The 23045-nt window shown below is 44.8% G+C and overlaps 2 protein-coding genes across 3 annotated transcripts in view; one reads left to right on the forward strand and one right to left on the reverse strand.

Annotated features, from left to right (window-relative positions):
- LOC113956978 (urotensin-2 receptor-like) overlaps positions 1-703 on the forward strand; it is a 6141-nt gene extending 5438 nt beyond the window's left edge. Inside the window, exon 2 of the mRNA XM_027664075.1 lies at positions 5-703. Coding sequence (XP_027519876.1) covers positions 5-353 — 349 coding nt within the window. The 3' untranslated portion in view covers positions 354-703. The remainder of the gene's footprint in view (positions 1-4) is intronic.
- An 11578-nt stretch (positions 704-12281) lies between these two features.
- Positions 12282-23045, reverse strand: part of OGFOD3 (2-oxoglutarate and iron dependent oxygenase domain containing 3) — a 43489-nt gene continuing 32725 nt past the window's right edge. Inside the window, exons 9-10 of one of the 2 annotated variants that reach the window (XM_027664085.1) lie at positions 15008-15132; positions 12282-12680 (exon numbers count right to left, since the gene is read on the reverse strand). In XM_027664085.1, coding sequence (XP_027519886.1) covers positions 15038-15132 — 95 coding nt within the window. In that variant the 3' untranslated portion in view covers positions 12282-12680; positions 15008-15037. Of the gene's footprint in view, positions 12681-15007; positions 15133-15294; positions 22941-23045 lie in introns of those variants that run through there. The other variant, XM_027664084.1, reaches the window with a different exon arrangement.

Below are 23045 nucleotides of genomic sequence, written 5' to 3' on the forward strand. Positions count from 1 at the left end.
TCAGCATCGTGCTGGTCTTCTGGGCCTGCTTCCTGCCGTTTTGGATCTGGCAGCTGGTGCGGCTCTACAGCAGCTCCCTGCAGCTCACCACCCAAACCCAGAAGTGCATTAACTACCTAGTGACCTGCCTGACCTACAGCAACAGCTGCATCAACCCCTTCCTCTACACCCTGCTCACCAAAAACTACCGGGAGTACCTGCGCAACAGGCACCGCAACTTCTACAGGTTCACGTCGTCCTTCCGCAAGCGGGGCTCCAACCTGCAGTGCTCCTGGGGACGGTCCATGTCCTCCAGCAACCAGTACGACTACAGCTCGGAGGCCCTGGGCATGGCCACGCTGAAGGACAAGTGAGGAGGAGGAGGCGCTCCGGACACACCGGGACCAGCAGAGCGTCTGGCCAAGGTAGGGCTTCGGGACACCTCAGCCCTGAAGGGGCCTCGAAACTCATTTCTGGCTCGCTCTCTCTAGTGAGGGGCAAGAAGTTGCCTGAACTCAAGTACTATGAGATGAGCCTGAATTCCCACCTGGCTGTTGGAGGGGTCCTGCTGGGAGCCAGCAGCCATTTGGGACAAACCCTGCAGGGTTTTGGGTACAGAAGGTGAGGTGGATACTTTGTTCAGTTCTGACACAAACTGTTTCCACGCTTTGCTGAGTTTTGCCCGGATCCAGTTCCACACACCGTTTCTCCTGTGTGGTTTCTCAGTGCTGTCTTCAGGCTACAGCTGGGTCAGAGCTGCAGAAGTTGGCCCAGTATTGCTTCAATTTAGCTGCAAGCCTTGGGTTTGCCCTGTGTGTTACCACTGTCTATTTCTGGAGTGCAAAAAGAGACCTTTAAGTCCCCTTTCCTATGTCCTGTTACATTACTGTGCACTACAGTTTCATCAAGCTTAAAGTCTCTATTTTAAAATTCATTGCAGCAGCACTTCCAACTCCAAGCATTCAAAAACCACAAGGTAAGCTGTCAGAAGCCACGGGATTACCTAAAAAAAACCCTTGTAATTTTTAAAGGTTTCCACCTAAGGTGATTTGAATTTGCCACTGATTTTTTCTTTTTTAAGTTGGTCCCTTTCTTAAAAGTCAGCAGGGCTTGAAAAACCTGAACGTTTACCTTGGAAAGAAAAAAAAATGTCTTGTAATCCTATCACTCAAAGACCTGAGGCTAAAATAAAAATGACTGAATCCTTTATCAGGAAACTCATTATAAAAGAGACCATTTTTTTCATGACATTTGATCAAAAGCATTTTGCCTCATTGTATTCTACTCATTTTCTCCCTAGTTGGCATCTCACAGTAAACCTTCACCACAGATGCCTGTAAGCATTTAAACAACTGTAAAATGTCAGTTTATAAAATAAATGCTGATTAAAGATGGACCATCATCAGGCTTCCCCTCGCCTGGTCTCTTCACCCAGCTCAGGGGGTTGTATTTGTCAGGGCAGAAGCTGCTGTTCCCAGCTGTGGGGATGAAGTTTGGTTCAATATTCCTTTTCCTTGTTCTGAGACAGACTCTGAGGATAAGTAAAGCATGATATGAGTTGCATAAACTATTGTCAGCAGGCAGTGATGCCCGGGGACTTGTGAAGCAGCAGCAGTGTAAGGAACTGTCATTCCCACTTTTTTATTACACACTCCAGCCCCCATCTGCCTGATGCCCTGCAGTGCCACTGCAATCCCGTGTCCTTGGATGATCCTCTCGTGTCCCACACCAAACTTTAGGGTGTGTTTGTGCCAAAGCAGAGACACAAAGTGCCAACAGCGCAGCAGGGACCGGGAGCAGAGAACATGGCACAGGGACATGCTGGATTTTATGCACCCAACCAAGAGAAAAATGAACCCTGCGGGGCACATGGGGGATGCAGAGTGAGGAAGCACATTCCTGTGCCTGGCACCAGGCTTTCTTCTTAGGGGTGCAGTTGTTGGGGTGCTTTCTGGGGACAGGGGAATAAGTAACTCCCCTGCTCATACTACTTTTAGCCACAGGACTGTCTTTGAAACACTGGGGACCACTTTGTCATGTTCCAGTATTGCACTGACTACCAAGCTGGGCAGCTTAAATAGACCTAACAGTGCCCATTCCTTATGAAACAGGGGGACCAGCACACAGTTCATGCTGGGAATTGGCAGGGAGAGCGGGATTCGGCAGTTTTTCAGAACTTTTCAGAAAATAATGACTTTTTTAATTATTATTCTAAAGTCATTGTTACTTTTCCTTCGGTTCCCATTTCCGAGGCTGGAAGTCACTCCCATATAAGAATAATATCAGAAGGTGGTGTGGGAAGGCTGGAGTACATGCATCTTCTGTGGGGTGTGTTGGGCTGTCCTGCTCCCAGGGAGATGTCCTGGCAGAGCCAAGCATGGCTGCATCTCTTCCAGGTGTTGCACATGCCATTTGGATTCTTGACACAGAGCTGATGTCTCTTGATTTCTCTTGCTTGGCTCGAGGAGAAGATCCTTGGGAGGCCACTCACAGCGTTAGGAGGCTGATAAAGGATGGGGGATTACCATGTACAAAATAGTTGCAAGGCACAGTGTATCTCTCTTAACAGGTATGTCAGGGGAAATAGATGATGGAAGAGCTGGATAGGTATCAAAAAGAGTTTTAAAGGAATGTGCTTTCTGCTTTAAAAAATAATAAAAAAAAAAGTTAAAAAGCCATCCAGCCTGAAAACATATTAATAACAAGGGGAAGCTGAAAAGGAATTCTGCATAGAAAAGAAGAGATAAAAATGCAGATCAGATGAGGTCTACAGCTGTAACCTCATGTGGGCATAAGCAAACAGAAGGGGTTGATTTGGGGGACACTTCCCAAGACACCTCATCAGCCCCCAGAAAGGATTCTGTTATTTGCTCACTGCTGTGAACAGTGTGCTGTGGATGTGCCTTCTGTGCCACATGTTTAGAGCATCAAATGTCAAAGGGTTCATGGAGGAGCATCCAGATGAAAGGCAAAATACTGGATATTTCAAAAAAATTGTGCCCAGCAGGTCAGGGAAGGTGGTTTTCCCCCTCCATTCTGCTCTGGTGAGACCCCACCTGCAGAGCTGCTCCAGCTCTGGAGTCCCCAACAGCAGAAGGATGTGGAGCTGCTGGAGCAGGTCCAGAGGAGGCCACAGAGGTACTCCAAGGGCTGGAGCCCCTCTGCTCTGGAGCCAGGCTGGGAGAGCTGGGGGTGTTCAGCCTGGAGAGGAAAAGGCTTCAGGGAGAACTTAGAGCCCCTTCCAGGGCCTAAAGGGGCTCCAAGAGAGCTGGAGAGGGACTGTGGACAAGGGCCTGGAGTGACAGGACAAGTGGGGATGGCTTTAACTGAAAGAAGGTACAGTTAGATTGGATATTGGGATGAAATTCTTCCCTGGGAGGGTGGGGAGGCCCTGGCACAGGTTGCCCAGAGAAGCTGTGGCTGCCCCATCCCTGGAAGTGTCCAAGGCCAGGTTGGATGGGGCTTGGAGCAACCTGGGCTAGTGGAAGGTGTCCCTGCCCATGGCAGGGGGTGGAACAAGATGAGCTTTGAGGTTCCTTCCAACTCAGACCAGGCTGTGAGTCCATGATTTGTCTCTCACTGGGTTTTTCAGCCAGTGTGTGTTCCATCCCAGCCCCATCCCAGCCCTGCTCCTCTCTCCCATCAGGCTCTGATAAACCCATCTAAGGTTACTCTATCCAGAGAACCAGTCCATTGCATGATGCCCACAGAGCACGTCACTGGGGCTGAGGGGAGCCTGTTTAACACACAGAACTGGCCAGCAGCCCCAGGATGCTGCTGTGTGTGATGAATGATGACTCTGCAGCAGCACAGGGAGCAGACACAGTTCAGACCTTCACAAACACGACTCCTCAGGAACCTCTTGTACTCCTGGGGATCAGAGCTCAATTTAAAAGATGAATTACATAAACAACATCCCTCTTATTGTCCCATCAGACCAGTGAAACTGCCAAAAGTCAGTAGGTTTGATCCACTTCATAAATATCCTACAAGAGCAGATGTTCTGAGTTCCTCTCTGTAACTGGGCAATCCTTGGCTGTTCTTGGTGTGCTCATGTTTTGGGAATGAGGAGACAGTCTTCATGTATCTTCCTTTAAGAACAAAACCAAATTAATCTGGTAGCTCACTTTGGAAAGGGATTGCTGCTGCCTGTCTGGAGCACAGAGTCCTGTCTGGGGCTGACACAACCTTTAGGTTACCTGTGAGGGGTAGCTTTACCTGCTGTATTTTACCTGTACCCAGAGAATTTTGAGGAGGATGTTGGTTTGGCTTTGGGATCTCAGCATTCCTAAGCACATTTCCCTGTGTGCAGGCCATGCAAACCTGCTGTAAGGCAGCTCAGGCAATTTCCCACATGAGGGAGAGGTGTTACCTGTCCTCAGCACTGAAAAGGATGAGTCAGGATTCCCAAAATCATGACATTAGGAGCATCTTGTGTCCACAACCACAGAGGTCACAGAAGTGTATAGAAATTGAGATAGACACATAACCAGAATCTGGATGATGAGACTTTGCAAATTCTATAGATTGTTCCACTTCAGGTAAATCTGAATCATCTCAGGCCAGGGCTGAGTTACAGGGTCAGTTACAACACATGGAGAGTTCCTTGAAAAAGAATTTGACTTTGGCTATTCTACATTCCAGGAAATCAAGTTCTGTGTAACCTGGGATCATTTGTCATACCCAAATCATTGTAATCCTGTGGTTCTTAATGCTTTGGGGGTTTTTATTACAAGTGAAATGTTGCTGCAGGTTCAGTGACACAGCTGCTTCTTCAGCAACAGTGGAGATGGTTGTTTTAGGAAAGGCAACATCCTATTTCTTGATGGGTCAGAGGCTGTCACTGCAAAACTCCATGCATGCTTTACAGGAAAGAAAACAGTTTAATCATTAGAAAATATTTTCCAACACCCTTTAGGATTTAGGGATTTATAACAAAAAAAAGGAAACCCACCCAAACTGTGAAAGAAAAGCAGTTTCATCCTGAGTGTTCTCTCTTTCTTTGATCCCAGGTGGTATCTGCTGCTGCGATGGCAATTTTTCCACTTTCACTTGAAAAGCCAGTCCTTTGTGGGACAAGTGAGAGTGGTTGTTTTCACCAAACACAGGGAAATCCATGTGAACCTTATGGAATTGTTGCAGCCTTTACCTTCAGTCACACATTTTCTTATCATCTTTCTCCCCACTTTTTAAAACCAAATTGGCAATCAACGCTCAAAAGCCCCACATTACAATTCAATCATAAATCTGAGCAAATAATTAACTTTTTCACTCCTGTTTTAGCAGTCAATTTTGGTGTTGAGTTTGTGACTAAATACCAGGGAAACCAGTGAAAGAAAGGGCACTTTATGAGCATTTTGTACCTTCAGCTACCAGCAAGATGCACAACTTGCTGCCATTGCATTAACCAAGGAGAATGAGCAGGATGACTGAGTGAATAATGTGTTATAAACTATTCATAATCACCAGTGTGATGAGAGGAGAAAGTGCATAAACCTCACATCAGAGCCCAGCCCTCAAGCCGTGGGAACAGATAATGCAGAACCTGAGAAACCCTCAGGGCAGCCCCAGAAAGTCAGGCAGCTTTGTTGGGAAGTTTGTCTGAGGAGAGGACTCCCGGCTTTCCCGTCGCATTCCGGAGTCCCTCTGGTGGCAGCAGCGATCTCCCATCCCGAGGTGCCGGGAAGACAATTTGCTTTTTAGTTCAGGCTTTAGAACACAACAGTTGCACAGAATCAGGACACAACCTGACTACATAAGAGCATTTAATAGCTTTAAAGTGGAATATTGCTGCAACTCCCGAAGGGGAAAAGAATGTTGAGAAGAGAAAAGCTACTTCCAAGCACTAATTTCCCTCTCCCACACATCTTCCTATGCCAAACCCAGACTAACTTGATTCCTGTCATTTTGCACAGCACCCTCCCAGCCAGCACCCACAGAGACACCCAGAGCTGGTGATTAACTGCAGTTTAGCCCAGCTGGGGCTTTTTGCCTTATAATATTGGTTTCTGCTGCTGGTTTCAAGATTTTCTGGGGAATAGAGAGACTCGGAGTTAATTGCTGTGGCTTAGAAGAAATATATATTGCTTTGTCTTCAAAATAGTAGCCACAGCTCCACAGGGTATAAGTACCCTTTAAAGTTATTGTTATTATCATTATACAAGTTTTTTGCCCTTGTTTGGGAATGTTGTCTAAAGCTCAGCAGAGAGAAAGGATGTGTCAGTTGGTGGCAAAGTACTGGGTGGGGTTGGATGGCTCAGGCTGAGCTTTGTGAAAGCAGACGGAGCAAAATCGCTGCCACTCACTCAGCCAAACCTCTGGGATGCAACAAGTTTCTGTCAGACACCCAACACTGAAAAAAGTTATTAATACATTACTATTATATTAGATATTGGTATATTTAAATCCTAAATGGGTCATATTTCAAAAGGGTTTTTTTAAATCATAAATCTTTCTGCTCAGGAATGCAGCTTTCTGCCCACACTGAGTTTCTGGCTGGCATATATCACCTTTGGGGGGAGATTAATTTCATTTTAGAAGGTTTCAAATGGTTAAAACTGAGTTTTGTGATCTGTGGTCCCTACTAGAGCCATCTTGTCCCCAAAGAAAAAGTTCCCAATGGAATATACCACAGCAAAACTGTAACATTTTCCTTTAGTTCCCCACCCAAGAAAGGGACAATTAAGAGAGGAAAGAGAGAAATGAATCCTGTAGAAGTCTTCTGGCACTTGGGCTCTACTTTTCTGGTTCTCTCCATTTATAATTTAAATTTTAATTTAGATGGAACACTTTGGTAAGCACCAGGAATGCTTCTACAGTGAGAAATGAGGTGCAGAGTTAAGAAGCATTCGTTGAATTTATTAGGGAAGGCTGAACTTCAGTACTGTGGAAGATCCCACCCAAACCCCTCCATCAAAACACAAGTAGTAAATAAGTTCATGCAAAATCAAAGCACCAGTGATATCAGCTGTGCTTGGCAGAGGAAACAGTTCTAAAACCAAAGTGGGGCTAATGCTGGAGAAGTAAAATCTGCCAAGTTTGTCCCAGCTTGTTTTGGCCAGTCTCTGTTAGTCTTTCCTTGTGCATTCCCGTTAGGATCTTGAATTCGGCTCCTGAATCCTTAACTAGAACCAAACATGATTTCATCCAAACAAAGCAAGGGAGATTCCTGAAGCTAAATGTGGTGTGTCCATAAACACAGCCTGTTAGAGACAGTTACCCCTTCAGCTGTGTGCTCCTGCAAACCAGGGACGGCCATCACATTCACAACAAATTCACAACCCCTTCATGCCTGTTGTTTTCTTAAATATCAGCCTGGCATTTGAAGAAGCACAGGGCTGGTTCTTGCATGGAGCCTCATGGAAAAAGGCACTACAATTACTTCTCGGGGTACACTGAACCCATCTTCCAAATATCTGAAAGAGTGGAGAAGGTAAATTAAGTGTGATATACAAATGCTAAATGAGGAAAGGCAGCAGCACCCCTGAAGACACTTGTAGAGAGGACACCTAAACCTCCAGAGAGATGCAGGTCCCACCAGACAAGCTGTGCCCAGCAACAGGCAGCACCATTCCTGTGCCAAGCTCCCACAGCACCCTCCCTTTGGAGAGCATGGGCTGGCAGCCAGCTCCCAGCATGACACTCCTCAAAATCCCAATAACCCCCAGCTTTAAACTGAGTTTCTGCTTTTTCTTTGTAACAGATTTTGTGGGTTCTTCCTTTCATTTAACACCGTAGAATGGAATATCTTCCGGAAATGGTGCTATTATAAAATCAGCTGGAGCCCTGGTTACCTCAGGCCAGCACATTTTGAAAGCAGCTTTCTGCCCCTGGGCAGTGTCCAGAGTAAGGACTGGTAGCACACAGGGAGTTTGCAGCCCCTGCCTGCCCCATGGTCACTGTGGTTATCTGATCCCACTCAAGGGGGGTCTCCCTTCACATCACCTGCTGGTGGGGGCTCTGAGGCTACTCATCCTGAGAGCACTGACACTGCTGATAACTCAGGCAAGGCTTAGAGCAAGACAGTGAATAAAATCCAGGAGAGATTTACCAGGGAATTGGTGCTGGAGATGCCTGTCGAGGCAGTGCTCCTGCTGGAGCTGAGGAGAAGATTGACTGAAATGGGGGGAGCTCAGAAGTCCTGGATTCTCCTAGAAAATGACCTCAGGGAAGGCACTTCTTGTGCTGCTGTTCACTGAGTGCCTAGAAAATAGTGACACTATTTCCACTGTCTGTGTATGGGTGTTTTAAGATGTCACTGATTTGTGTGACAGGTTCTGAAATCCTTGGATGAGAGATGCTGTGGATGGAAGGGCAAATGTCTCCTTGCAGGGATAATTTAGGGTTCAGGTTAGCTATTCATGGTTGGACAGAGGAAATGTCTGTGTCCCAGACCTTCTCTGGATTTGACTGATGGAGCTGGTCAGTGAAGATGATGGTTCACTCAGCCATGGCAGCTGAAATCAGCCTCCTGATAAAAGCATCATCATTTCAGTGCATCGATATCCTCTCTAAAACCTTCCTCGGGTGAGAAACAATAGCTGGAGATACAGTAGGGAAGCAAAATGTTTTTTCTTTACCTCCTGGGAGCCTCTTCCTCCCCACATTACAGGCTGGGAGCATTGGGGTCAGTGGAGGTAAAAGGCAGAGCCTGTGCCTCAGGCTGCTCTAACAGCAGGTTATCCATGCAGAGGAGGCTGAACAGAAAGAATTATCCCAACACTCATTACCAACTGCTAAACACAACAGAACTTCCCTGTCATTTTGTTGTTGGCATCTTTTTAGAATGATTAAATCTGTCGAGGAACCTCCGCCTGCCTGAGGCACAGCACAATTAATTCCCAACAACAGAAGCAGAGGAAATAACAACCGAGTAACTTTGCTTGGCTGCTTCAATGTGTTTGTTTGTTTTAATACAAAGGCGAGTTTATTGTGGCAAACATCTCTCAGACTTCAAAGCTCTGCCTCAATCTTTGCAAGCAGCTTCTCTTAGGCTGGATGAGAAGGTGAAGCCCCACAGCCTACAGTGCCCAGTGGTAGAGGAAAAGCTCCTTGCAGATCTGGTTTAAATGGTGGGGGAACCACAGTGAAGGGATGGGGACAGGGCTGGAGCATCACTTGGGCTTTTATCTCCACCATATAAATGAGTATTTTCTCTCCCCGGCATTGTGTGCTCTGTGTATTCACTATCTATGGCTGTTATTCAGGAAAAAAAGTAAGAAGTTTTGGGTTCAGCCCAATGAAAGGCAAGAAAAAAACTTTATAACTCTGTGGCGTGGGGAAACTGTTTGTGTCCCCCCAGTTCTAGTTCTTGTGTTCACAGTCCCAGAGGGGCCCATGGGAGCAGGACAAGAGGGGCCTCAGGCGTGGGGAGAAAGGATTCAACAGCAACCTGCAAAATGGTGAAATAATTAATGTGTCACACTGAATTACTCATTAATGAGAGCACAGAGAAATGGCTTTAGGCTGAGAGCAGCCTGAGGAAGGAAGGCAATGCTACATCAGCTCCACGCTGACCCTGGTAATAAGGGTTTACACCTGGTGTGGAAGTAGGAGGGGAAGGAGATGGGCACCCGAGGGCTCTGGGGAAAGCATGTGCCCAGGCACTTCTAGCTGTCCAAGATTTAGGGTTTCCTAAAATCTCACCTCCTATGAGGATGTCGGTGCTGAACCAGCCTTGATGACAGCCACGTGCCCATTCCAGGTGCAGCCAAGCCCCAGCCTGACTTCCTTGCACGTGCTCCTCCCTTCTTGCCCTATTTACTGTGCTCACAAGCAAAACCAGTCACTCCAGGAGCCTCCAAACTCCACTGCAAGCACTAAACCCACCTGCAGGGTGAGGAGTTACAGAGGCAGCAGGAGTGGGGTGTCCCTGCCCCTCTGGTACTGTCAGGGCACAGAATGAAATAGAAAAGCTCACTGGCCCGAGCACATTAGCTTAGAACTCAAAAAAAAAATCATCAAAACAACATCTAAATAGACATTTTTGTCTCCTGTCACATTCTCCAGTAAATGTTTATCTCAGGAGAGCTCCAAGGCAAGTGTTTGAGACTCAGTCTGTGGAGGGTCTAGGTACAATTACAGACATTATCCCAGAGTCTGCCTGAGCAATGTGCATTCCCATCGCTCACTAAAGATGGGATCTCCTGCCTCCGTTGGAAAGAGCTCAAACAGAAAGATCATGGATCAAATGTGACTGTTCAGGTTATTTGTGCAGTAAAAATATGTGTTTGTTTTTAGCATATTGCTGTCTTTGCCATTCTTATTTTAATCCTGTCTTTTATTTTCCTGTCCCTGCGTGTTCTGTCCTTTCTTTGTGTTACATTTCCTTCTCAGCAACAATCCACAGCCTCTCCCAGGACTCTGCTCCACCCTTGCTTTGCTCCACAGCTAAAACCACCACCCATCACACTCTGATACCCTGGGAGAGTTTCAAGGCTTTGGGGAAATTTCTTACCTCCTGCATTTCAGAGCTGTTTCAGGTTGCCCACATAGAAGGCAGAAGGCTCTACTGATCTCCACAACCTGATCAGAAAGCTGGCACGTTCCTGCAATGGGGACTGCTATACGCAAATCCTTCCACTCTGCTAGACAACTTCTGTCTGACAGCCAGGAATATGATTTAACCTTACTCCACCTTCCACTCCTCTGTCCCCTCAGTGAAGCTGGTACATCTGGTTTCACAGCCTTGTAGTTTTAAAGGATTAAGTCGTGTTACTTTATAGCACTGGGTTTTTTTGGTTTTTTGGTTTTTTTTCCAATCGAAAGTAATTATTTCGTGTCCTGATCAGGTTCCCTGCCCTCCCCCAGGCAGTTGAACTGATGCAACTGATGAGCCGTGAAAAGAAGTGTTTGTGAAACATCTTCAAATGTGTTTTAAAAATCATGGGCGAAAAGCTTCAATACACCTGAGCTTGTTCTTGTTTAACAGACCAGTCAAACCAAGACCTATAAATGGCTGAATTCACAATCCAAACAACTTCTACCCCGCTGCAGCTGGAAATATCTTTTGTGTTCTCAGAGGGTTTGGGCTTTGCCTTCTGCTTTCCCCTTTCTGGTCAGTGAGTAAGGTGGTGGCTTCCCCACCTAGACTTGCCCATTAGCCCCCAGGGAGGCTCTGTGAAGCTTTGTGAGGCAGAACAACCATCAGGAACATTTACATCCTTGCCAGAGCACCCATGAAAATGTAGTCCTGCAGCTCTGACCCACAATGATGATTTTTATGATGGATATTCAATCTGGAAGGGATGACACAGTTACAGGCTCAGCATGGGGGCATTTTCCTTACACTGCCTTGGAACCTGTGGGGTTTTTTCCTGTTCAGTTTTCAATTATTTGACTCACACCTGGTGCACTTCACTCCCACGTTAACAGCTGGTGGGTTCAAAGGCTGCAGTTGGTGAGGGCAGTGCCTGGAATGGATGGTAATTATGTACTGAGCTCATTACAATTGTTCAGTTATTGAATAATTTGGAAAGGCAAGCAGCAGAACTATTTGGTTAATTAAGAGCTCATTTAATCACTGCTAAATTTAGCCTTCCAGAACAGTGCTCACCTTCCCCACATTTGGGAACCTTTGCCTACCTGCACTGCCAGGGGAAGCAGGAACACTCTGCCCCTCACCTCGTGGTGTCATGGCTTTGTTCCCTGCCAGCTCTGACCCTCCACATTTGGCTTCACATTCATTAAGATCCCTCTGAAGCTGCCATCAGTCTCCAGCAGGATGTTTAATTAGAAACAACTCACCTGTAAGTGCTCAGGTACTTTGGGGACCAAAATCTCATCCAATTTAAAAAATTGACCGAATAGCAAAGTCTGAGCATGTAACAGAGCTCAGAAAGTGTGAGCAGGAGAAAATCCTTAGAGCCCTCAGCATTTTTCTGTTGCTGCTGGTCTAACACAGTTGCTGTGCACGTGTTTCTTCTGTTGGAGGTTTTTGACTATTTAAAGCTTAGAGAGCAGGTTTAGCACCCAGGGGATGCTTTCCGGAGCTTGGACTGATTTCCAGAGGCTCTGGGGAGTCTTCAAGACAGTGCTCAAGACAAAAAAAAGTGTTAACAGCTTACTGCTATGTCTCTACTATTGTCCCAAGAATGTCAAATATCCATATGCAAATTCAGGGAGGCTTGTAACTGAGGACTTTTGGGGAGAGTTTTGAGGGAAGGACTTCAGTGGGAGGTAGCATTTGACTCAAGATGAGCACAACTTTATTTAAAACAACGACTTAGTGGATTTAAAATAATTCTTTTGCTTTGGGCTTGTTGCTTAAGTGCTTTTATCCTTTGCCTTAGATTATTTTAATACAGTAGAGTCCTCATGCACAGTCAGTGGGGTGTAAATGCTGCTAGGATGTGGCCACCAGCTGACACATGCTCATGAAAAGGGGACATGAAGCACAGAAGTCAAGGGCAGATGTTCAGAAAGAAGAAAAAAGAAAAAGCAAAGCCCCTTTGCACTCCCAAGTGACAAATGGTTTAAAGACTCCAAGAGGTCGCGGCCCCTCCACTCCTGTCTGTCAGAGGAAGGAAGGAAGAGTCTGTTCTGAGCCTCATCCTTCATAATACACTTCAGAACAAAGTAAACTTATTTTTTTCTGTTAGGGAGAAGATATTAGAACAAGCCAGATCTCGCATGTCTGGCAACATACCAGTGTTTTACAAAGGTATCCATGAACTTCTTCTATTTTGCTTTCAGTTCAAATGCTGCAAAAAAAAAAAAAAGGAAAAGAATTTTTAAATGGGTTTTTCAGAGCAGACTCCATAAGGTCAATGCTGCAGAAGAGAAGAGTCATCAAAGCAGGTTGATTTTAAAACCTGACAACCTCGACAGCCTCCTTGCAGCAGCACAGAGCCACATCAGTTGTGCTGTTACCCATGGTTACAAAATTGTTGAATGAAATGAAATGGAATCCAAACCTGTCAAGAGTTGTAGCTCTCACAGAGGCAGGACAAATGATGTGGAATGGTAACTCCTCGAGTACTCCACTGGGGCCTCAACTGAATATTTTGTCTGACTGCTCTAAATTAACAGGGCTCGTCCATTCTGAGTCTGGGATGCTGAGGAGATGAGGAAGCTCCTGGTGGGATCTGGTTGATTGTAAAAAAATCCCTTTTTCTTAACAAGAGGACAAGGCATAAGGCAAGTCCTCAAGAGACCCTGTGATTTCAAGTAGAGAAGTGTTACGGGATATTCTCTCCTTGCCCCAAAGGAAAAAGAATCAAGGTAAAGTCTGGGTTAGGATTAGTGTTTTCTCTTCAATCAGTCATTTCTTCTAAATTAATAAGGCAGAGACAGCTGCTTTAGCAAAACAATTAAATAGTACATCAATAAAGCAGCTGCTTTGCACCAGGCAAGTGACTTCCCACTGGGCATCTCCCAGGTTTCTGTGGATGTTGGGCACTGAGGTAGCCACAGACTCCTCTGTTCCCCTAAATTCTCTGCTGGATTTTGGGGGTAATGTGCTGGGAGGAGGATGACAGCAATGCTGTCAGGATCTTTTCTTCCTGCTAAGTGTCCCTGTCAAAGCATCTTTCCGTGGCACACCAGGGCAGCACGAATTCCCATCAGCCTCCTTTCCTTACCCAAGAAGCTACAAAAAGTCAACAACTACAGAGCCCTGTCAGCAAAGGATGGCTGGAGAAGGGCTGCAGACTGATCTCAATTCTCAATACTGTGTGAGGTGTCTCTACAAAGCTATTCCAGTCTCTGCTGGTGAAGGGTTCCCACCCTCTGCCAAAGTCCCTGAGCCAGCAGTGAGTTTACCTTTCCCCATCCTGTTTATCCATGTGGTATCAATTCCTATCAAGTATCATTTGGGATGTCAGACCTTGTTCAGCACTCAGTGTTACCCACATTTAGCATCTGCTCCTTCTCAGCACCTCTACAGCAGCAGGAGGACTCACTCTTCCCACCACCCGCAGTGTCCTGCCGAGTCCCACAGAAAATCCCAACTATTATCTCCCAATCCCCCCATAGGGTCTCTTCTGCTGCCACCACCTCTTGGAGTCTCCAGATGTGTCCTCCCCATCCCAGCTGTCACTGCCTTTTGTATTGACAGCCAGAGCAAACCCTCCAGCCCTCACCAGACCCCAAACCTCCTCCTGGGGTGGTCCCACCGCCGAGGGACGCGAGGGTTTTCTTGGCTGGAGCGGGTGCAGACAGAATTCTTGTAAGCATCAGTTTTACTGTCTCTTCCCAACATAAACTGGACAAATTGATGGAGTCCTGGCCCCGAGGATAAACACCAGCTCCAGTGTTTAGAGTAACTGTCTCTGGAGAGGAGCCGTGCGGCTGAGCCGACACCCCGGGAGCACCCCCGGGCACCGGAGGGGTCTGGTGGCACCGCCCTGGCAGGAGCCTTCCCTTGCTCTCAGATGTCCCCAGGAAGGATATAGACTAGAAAAAGTCTGCAGTTCACCCAGGGACAATAATAACAACCTGAAACTTATTTTGCAGGGTTACAGAGGAGTAGCAAACAGCACCTGAGGCTCCTCCTGGGCTGGCTGACGTGCCCAGCACAGTAGTTGCAAAATACTCAGTTTTATGGAGTTTTCATACTTCAGATTAGTTTCAGCTTTTTAGCTGTTTAGGAATGGTAAATCCTCATGTGGTTAGGAAGCATTCCTGGCTATTATCTCTAAAAAGAACTTTAATATTTACAGTCAGGCTAGTACTTCTGGAGGAGACTGAGATTAGATAAGCTCATTAAGTCAAGCATTCTTTCCACACCTGCGTTCTTACCAACAAAATGGTAATTCTGCAATTTCAAGGCTGTTAATTTAGAGACAGATTTTACTTGTCATGCTGATGCAAACCTGAACCCCTGGCACGCTCCATGACTAAAGCTGGCTCAGATGTACACAGGCTGTCCTCCCCTTTCAGGGCCTTGAAAACAACTGGAAAATCCCTAAGTGACACAGTCTGGTGCAGCTGGACTGCTCAGAATGCATTCAGCAAGTGTGGCGTCAGTGTTAGAAAACTAAAATCATATTTATTTAAAAGATTTGGAGTATCTTAGTCCTATTCCCACCTTTGTCTCCTCTGTAGTACAAACAAGCCCTCATCTGCACTTGGGAAGTAGCTGTGGGTGTCTGGAGCAAGCAGTGACTGAGTCTTCTTCCAGCTGCACATCCAGCCCCTGCACATCCATCCGAGCTGGAAGGAAATAAAACCAAGGTCACTAACCCTGTCCAGCTGATGGGCAGGGTAGAGGCAGACAATAACAATGGTTTTAAAGTTAATTGACCCACTGGCTTATTCATTGCATTTCATTCATTAAAAACAAGGCTTTAAGGCTCAAAGATTTCTGGTTTTTTCGCCATTCTGTCAAATGGTCTAACAAGAGGCTGTTGCTGTTCCTAATGACCTTGCCATGTTCGTAACTTTATTGCCTTGGAAGTGCACCCACAATTACAAAACCATTACACCTCCCACTCCAGGGTCAGGCCATCAAACACCTTCCCTTCTGCCTCACCCCCAGATCCTGCAAATCACAAAGCCTGACCAGAGGACAGAATCATTAATTTAGCCCTGAACATCTCAGAAGTGTCTCCCTGTACAACTCAGCTATGGAGAGGCTTTTGATTGCTGCCCTTCCGTGCATGCTTTATGGCTGAAGTATTTAATCTAAGGAGAATGATTAGGAGGAGCACAAATTCTCCAAGCCTATGTGAAAATTTAGCCACAGAGTCAAAAGGTGTTTATAACTTGTATTGAAAGTGATACTTTTTGCAGCATGCTGGAGTTCACTGCCTCACAGCCATCTGGAGGTGCTACAAGCATCGAGAAAACAAAGCCCAGAGGTCTCAAGTTGCAGTTGTTGAGGGGAAAAGGCTCAGAGAGGCAGCAGCTGAGATGATGGAAGACTTTCAAGGCACTAATAAATGTGACAGGAGTGAGTCTTCATTTCTTCATCCCGAGCTGTGCTTTCAGCTGGGCACTCTGAGGTGGGAACAGCCTTCCTGAGAAATCCACAGGCATTTATTCTGTGCTGCTGCTGAGGCAGAGAGTGAGCTGCTTCCTGCCTGCTCGTGGTCTGAATGGATTAAGATCTCCATCAAAATGTGTAACTGGAAAGGGAAAATGAGCAGGGACAGGACTGGATTTCCAGATACTGTTAAAGCATGGAAAAGCAGAGTAGGACTTCAGTGGAGAGTACTGAAGAGCAGGTGCATATTCCCTACACCCCAACTAAAGGATTAACAAATCAGTAAAACCGTTCTTTTTTAAGAGTTCCAAAAACCCCAAATTTTTCAAACCTTTTTTTTCCCCCTAAAGAGAAACTTTCTGTAGATGTCTTTATTAATTCAGTTTTAATGTCATCTTGGATTATTTCTTATTTACAGGTCTAAATTCTGCCTAGTTTCAGAAAAAGTAAAATAGATGCTATACATATATCACCTGATGGCCAGGACAAGTAGCTGAAGTAAATGGTACTGAGGAAGAGGTCCTGTTGAAAGTTTTATGGAAGGTTTTACCAGCAAGAGCTTTGCTGCCTCAAAACTCTCAGTTTGCAGCTCTTTGTCTGATCTTCTAATGAAGCAATTCAGCAGAGTGAGGAGGAGGAGAAAATGTCAATTTAAATTGACACAGATATGTCAGTGTGGGAGAAATCTCCTGCAGCTGCTCCCTGCCTAACAGAGTCTGAAATTTAACTTACCCCTCTGCTTGACTTACTTCTGTTGTATTTCTGTTTCCATACCAGTAAAGCACAGATTATTTTGATCGTATTCATCCCTGTGGAAAGGAATGACTCCCAAATTAACTTCTTATTTTCCGTTAAAATAAAGAAACCAATAAGAAAACACACATTTATGGCCCCTAGTGAAGTTGAAATAATCTAAGTGCACGATCCCTTCTCTCACTGCTTCTGTGTTGAGAAGTGCAAGGACTAAATGGGCTCGAGGTTTGTTACTTCACAGCAGCCTTTAAGTTCTGAATCACCTGGTAAAATGTGGCCTTCTTTTTATGAGGTTATTCAGTGAATCACAATTAAAGCCCTATTATGCAGGGAGGACTCCCAGAACATGTCTCCTCCTCACTAATATAAATCAGAAATAAACACATTTGTCTGCTAGAGGGAATGGAAGGAACCACCATCCAGAGCCAAGACATGCAAAGTGACTCCATTAGGACCTGCCTTTGTTTATTCCCCCAAGATTTAATGGTCTGGCTGTCAAGTTAATATGCTGAGGAGGTCACCTCCAAGGTAGGAATCCACCCAGAAACCTTCCCCTGGCAGTGAAAAGCACTCTCAAAGGAAAACAGTAGGATTTTTTTCTGTAAAGTCAGCAGCAAAGTGTCCAGGCACCTACATAAACAGCTTAAAATAATTGTATAAACTGAGGAAAGAGAAAGAGACAAGTCTTCAAGGTGTCTGTCCAGAAAAATCAAGCCTCAGGAACCTAGTTGGTGCTTTTTTTTGGTTGTTAATAAAAGAATAGGAAGGCTATCCACATCTAAAACGAGCTTTTTTGGACACTGGAGGCCTGTGTTAAGAAATTCCCAGAAATAAGTAACACGAGCTCCACAAATCTAAGCTTTTCTCTATAAATAGAATATTAAATAGAATATTTCTTTCAAAAAGAGCTGCTGTGGTTTCAGGCACGTGCTCCTTCTGTGCTTCACATCACTGAGCTTCAGCTTCAAGTCTCAGGTGAAGGTCTCAGTGCAGTTCATTATGAACAATAAATCTGACATGGCAACTCATAGATTCCACCAGCACAGATCCCTTGGGCAGCCTCTGGATTATCCAGCACTAAACCCAGCTGTTTTGATACTTTTCCTTTGTTTAGATGCACCTAAAGGTTACAAAAATAAAGGGATTGGTACTTCCAAGCTGCTTTATTGATTCCACAGTAAGAACTATTCAAGCAAGGTATTTCTTGTTGTGGTCCCAAGCTCTGACCTGCTTTCTGTAGCTTCTGGTTCAGAACTCCTTGCTCATTGTCCACGAGGTATCATGAAAGACAAGAGTGCTCAACAACAGACCCCTACCTTGTCATTCTTTCAGCTTTACAGGAAAACAGGCAAGATGGAAAGAAACATCTCTGAAATAAAGGGTGGTGGTTTGAATATGGACAATGCCTTCAGTGGAAGAAAAATAAGAGAGTAGCTGGAAAAAAATGAATAATGAGAAATCTTAAAAATTGAGTTAGGAATTCTTCTTAAAGATTAATGCCCCACGTGGGCTAAAAGGGTCAGAGGAAAAAGCCAGCTCCTCTTCAGCCCCAGCAAGGCAGTCAATGGATAAATAATGGACTATTATACCCTGTTCAGTTCTTGCTACATGTATAAGTTGAGCTGTGTTTGGAGAGAAGTGAGATATGAAATGAGGGATTGGAGGGGAGCTGATGCACACAAAGATGTGCACTTTGGAGAAAGGATAGTTATTTTCTTTGCACAGTGCAGCCTGAAGTCACCAACACTCACGTGGAAGATAAAAAATGCCCACACAGATACTCTGGGGATAAATTAACGATCAGCAAAAGAGAGATGACTGGCAGGTTTCAGCAAACATGATCTAAAATTAGCTTTCAGCTTCCTAAGAATGTTTACAAAAAACAAGATAAGGCAGAGATGTTACAGCTCTTGCTGGTGTTTTAGAAGGAGCAACAGACACTCACCAGAGGATTCCTCACCACTCCAGGCCCGACTCTGAGCTGGGTTTCCCAGGATGACTGATCTGCCTTCCTGAATGAGGCTGAGACCATCCATGTGCCAGAGCCATCTGTGGTTCAGAGAGGAAATAACTCTTCTGCTGCTCTTGGAATGTTTTTGCTTGGATTTCCACACCAGAGACTCAAAAAGGAGAGACAGGAGTTGGGATATATTTTTTCTTTTTTTTTTTTTTCTTTGGAGGAGGGAGGTTGGTTGTATTTATTCCTCCCCACTCAGAGAGCCCTGACCTCCAGCAGCATCTCCTGGGTTAATTCCTAGAATCTGGACAAAAGTATTGCACAAAGCTCCACATGAGCATGTCAGAGAGAACCAATTCTCCTGTAAATACTGTGCAAGGATATCTGGATGTGGGAGGAACATGAGGAACTATTACATTAAAAACAATGTCATCTTCATTTACCAGGGAAAGGAAAGCTATTAAAGGAGACATTCAAGGGTACTGAGAATTGCAATTGAAGAAACAAAACCAGATTTCCTTGACAGCACAGTCATCATCAATGCCATTTCAGCTACATTTATTTTAATGTGCACATCATTATGTGCTACAGCCTCAGAAAGCACCTGGCTGAGATGCTGACCTTAAAAATAAGTAAGACAGGAAGCTAAATTTCTGCTATAAATCCAAATTAAAATCTTTTTGTAAATAGATTACCCTTGTAAACATTTCTGGATTGACATTCATTAAGATGGAGCGCAGTTTATTCCAGGGGGATAATCCATATTCAGGAAAATCTCAACGTAAATGTACCTTTCCAAACCTTCAGGGGAATTAAAACCTGTGATTCCACAGCTGCCTGACAATGAAAATGTTATACCTGAGAAATGCCAGGAAGTTCCTACAATGCTACAGTAATGAAAGGGAGGTTTACACTGAAAACATCATCCAGTCACATACCTGTTCATTTTTCAAAAGTTCCAGATATTCTGCAAAACCTTTGAATGGAAATTAGTTTTAGAAGCAGCACCACTTCACAGAAGTCCTCAAGAGGCTTCAGTCAGTCTTCTTGTAGGGATTCAAATCTGGCTTGCTCTCCTGCTCTGTTTTCCATTTCACCCTGGGACTTTTCACACCTTTTCCTTACAAATAATTTCCTTTCAAAGTACAAATCAACGTTCCCAAATACTTGCAGCACGTACACCTTCAGGTGCAAGGCTGTAATTTTACCATCAGGACTCAGCCCCAGTTCACACTGCACAAGTGCTGACCTTTCTCTTTGAAAAAGGTCCTCACACAACTGGGAACCATCAAGCCACATTCTGCCATCACCATGTGTTTAATTAAGAGCACTTCTCTGCAGCAGCTTGGCATCAGATTTGTGCTACTTGAACAGAACAAATCCTGTCCTGGGCCTAATCTAAGAACCAGAGTCCTGCAGTTCCCAGTAGCAAAGGGCAGCTGAACCACAGAGAGGACAGAAAGAAATTCAGGTATTTCACATTCAGAATTATCTGTCAAGAACTGGGAAGAGAGACCCTTAATAAAACGTGATTCAGGGTATTTAAGGGGCCTAAAATAAATTAAGCCAAATTGATTTGTAATGATCAGTGAATTCTGCAACTTCCACTCTGCCCCAGGAACATCATCCTTTCTGCAATTACTGGTTTCCTACTGTAGGCTGCATTCAGAAACTTTTAGATTGCATTTTACTTCCTCATTTGCCATTTAAATTCTTCCAAGATCTAGATATTGCTTTTTGTAGTCCAGATATTGAAGCTTCAGACAGAAGAATCTCAGTGGGACTAAAACATACAGCATATGGAATTATTGTGCTTCTTTTCCAAAGAAATTCTCATAGCGGGTGCAGCAGACAATTATCCAGCAAATTCCAGGTGACAGGTTTGCTCATCATATTGACCAGATTACTGAAGCTTAAAGACTCCCAAAGACAAATAGCAGCTTGACTTTGTTTCTGAATTTCACTCAGTTCCCAGCAGGAGAGATGCACCAGCTGTGGGAGACACCAGGATCTGCCAAAGATGAAAACTCAAGAGGAGATCAGCTGAGACTTCCCCCACAGTCTGAGATGACCTTTGCAGAGCAGGATTTTATAGAGGGCAGCTCCAAAAGTGCCCCTCAAAGCCTGCATGACAGCCAGGAATGAGCAGCAAACACCTGGACAAGTGGCACAGCAATTCCAGTGCCAGGGCTGCAATAACCTTATAGTGAAGTAAGGATTTTGGGTTGAAACCCAGCGTGAATCACACAGCTCCATTCATGTTTAGATTCCACTGCTGGCAGATGTTTTTCTGGAAAAGGCACATTTGAATCCCAAAGCAATGTGAGCAGTCGAGTTTCAATCCAGTAAAGCAGTTGCTGGTGATCTTGGTCTGCCTTCACACAGACTTAAAACCTGGGTGTAATTCAAATTTCTTGGAATAAACAGGCTTTGAGGCAAGGATTTCAATATGGAACCCAATTGGCTTTTATTGTTTCCTTGCATCCAGCATTTTAAACAATCCTTCCTTGTTAGCACAGACAAGGAAGCCTTTTTCAGGTTTGAGAACAAAGAAATGAAATGACAGAGGCCTAATCTTGCTGGTGTGCCCAGTGAGAGCACTCACAAGGCCAGGTGTCCTGTCACCATTCCTCTTTATACTGATCTGCAGGGTAATCCCCCCAATACTTATTATTTCCATAAAAAGGTAGATTAAGGAATCAAAACTATATGAATAGAATTTTTTTTTAAAAATTAAAAATCAAAGCACATTCCCAGATTTTCAGTTTTTCATAGAAATTAATACATCCTAGGAATAAAACAGATCAACATTTGCTTCAGAATTTGATTGAGAAAAAAAATTAGGTTTTCCTACAGTTTATTTATCAATTCCCTGACCCACAACAGAAATCCTTGACTGCAGGAAGAAACCAAGGTAGTTGGCAAGATTACACTTTGTTCCTTTATCTGCACTGCAAATCACACAGCTCCTCTTCTTTGAAGCCCCTGCAGTTTATTATCCAGGGAATACCATTGGTCCTAGTCAACAGAAAAAAAGTCTTCATACTAAACTGAAAAAGAGAAGTCCAAAAATAGCTACTGAGAGACTTTCTGAAACAGATAAAACATTGCTTTGGACACAATTGAACTGCAGGTGGACACCAGTTTCCCTCAGAGCCCACAGGCCCAGGAGGTTTTGTGATCCAGGCAGCAAGTCAGGCTTTGCAGGACTGAGTCTAAGGAGGCCAGAACGGGCCTATGGCAAATCTCAACAAAACTATTCCCTGTTCCCCTCCCAACCCACAGCTCTTCCTGGGCACTGGGTAATGAGGAATTCTTAGATGAATCCAGAGGATTGGTTACCTCTGCCCAGCTCTCCTTTTGAATTTTGACTCAATGTACAGGGTTACAGGGTCAAACCATCTCCATGAAGAGCTCTTAATAACCCTAACACTGGGCTTCCAACCAGCAGACTGATCATTTTCATGGAGATCCAAAGGAAACAAGGCGAGCTGGGAATGCTGCATTCTGATCAAAGGGATCTAGTGCAGTGACATTCCCTGCACAAAGCATTTGCATTCCAAAAGCAATAGGCTTTCTGGCCAGAGAATTGTATTCCTGACCTTGCATTAACTAGTCCCTGTTTGTAGCAAAAAACAGTAGTAATTCAGTTAAAACAGAAGTTCAAGTAAGTCCCAGTAGCCAAACCCCAGGTGTACTGCCCACTAATGCCCATGCTCAGGAGAATCCATTCCTCTCAACAGAATGTGTGTTCAAAATAACACTCACCTTGCTCATTTAACTTAGGTTAAACTTTCTACATCACATGAGTAACTGAAAAGGCTAAAGAATTAAACAGGTAACAGCAGCATGGGGAGACATATCAAGGCATGGCCCAAAAGACGGTTTGTATCTTTTAAACTGAAGAATTTTTAAAAAATAGTACTAAAAAAAAAATGAAGAGCCCACTCAAGAACTCTTCTTTGTAGCCTGTCCCTTTGGGACAGAACAAACCATTTTCAGAATGCATCAAATCTGAGATGGTCCTTAAGGAAAAGGTCACGTGAAAACAAAGTGTATTACAATCTGCTGATACAGCTGGGCAGTTCTGATTGAATGTGGGGTAACAAGAGATGTTCTCTCCCTTTTTCCTCTCCTCTTGCAGGGCTTCTCTCCTTCCATTTGCCCTCGTGCTCCATCCCCAGAGGAGTCACACCAGGACTGGATCCCCGATGCCGTGCTCTGGGTTGCAGGTGAAGGAGATGGTGATGGCAAAGCGAGTGCCCCAGTGAACCTTCTCCACACGGTGAAGGTTCTCCGACCCAGAGGTGAAAAAGGAAACCCGGCCTGTAAAGACAGATATTTAATCAGTGACATGGAGTTTGCCTCTCAGCTCTCTCCACACAAGTTTAGCTGTTGTCTCAGTACCTGAGAGCCCACAGGTCATCACAC

The sequence above is a fragment of the Corapipo altera genome, unplaced genomic scaffold, assembly GCF_003945725.1.
Source record: "Corapipo altera isolate COAL_440 unplaced genomic scaffold, ASM394572v1 122, whole genome shotgun sequence".
In the NCBI taxonomy this organism is placed as follows: Eukaryota; Metazoa; Chordata; class Aves; order Passeriformes; family Pipridae; genus Corapipo; species Corapipo altera.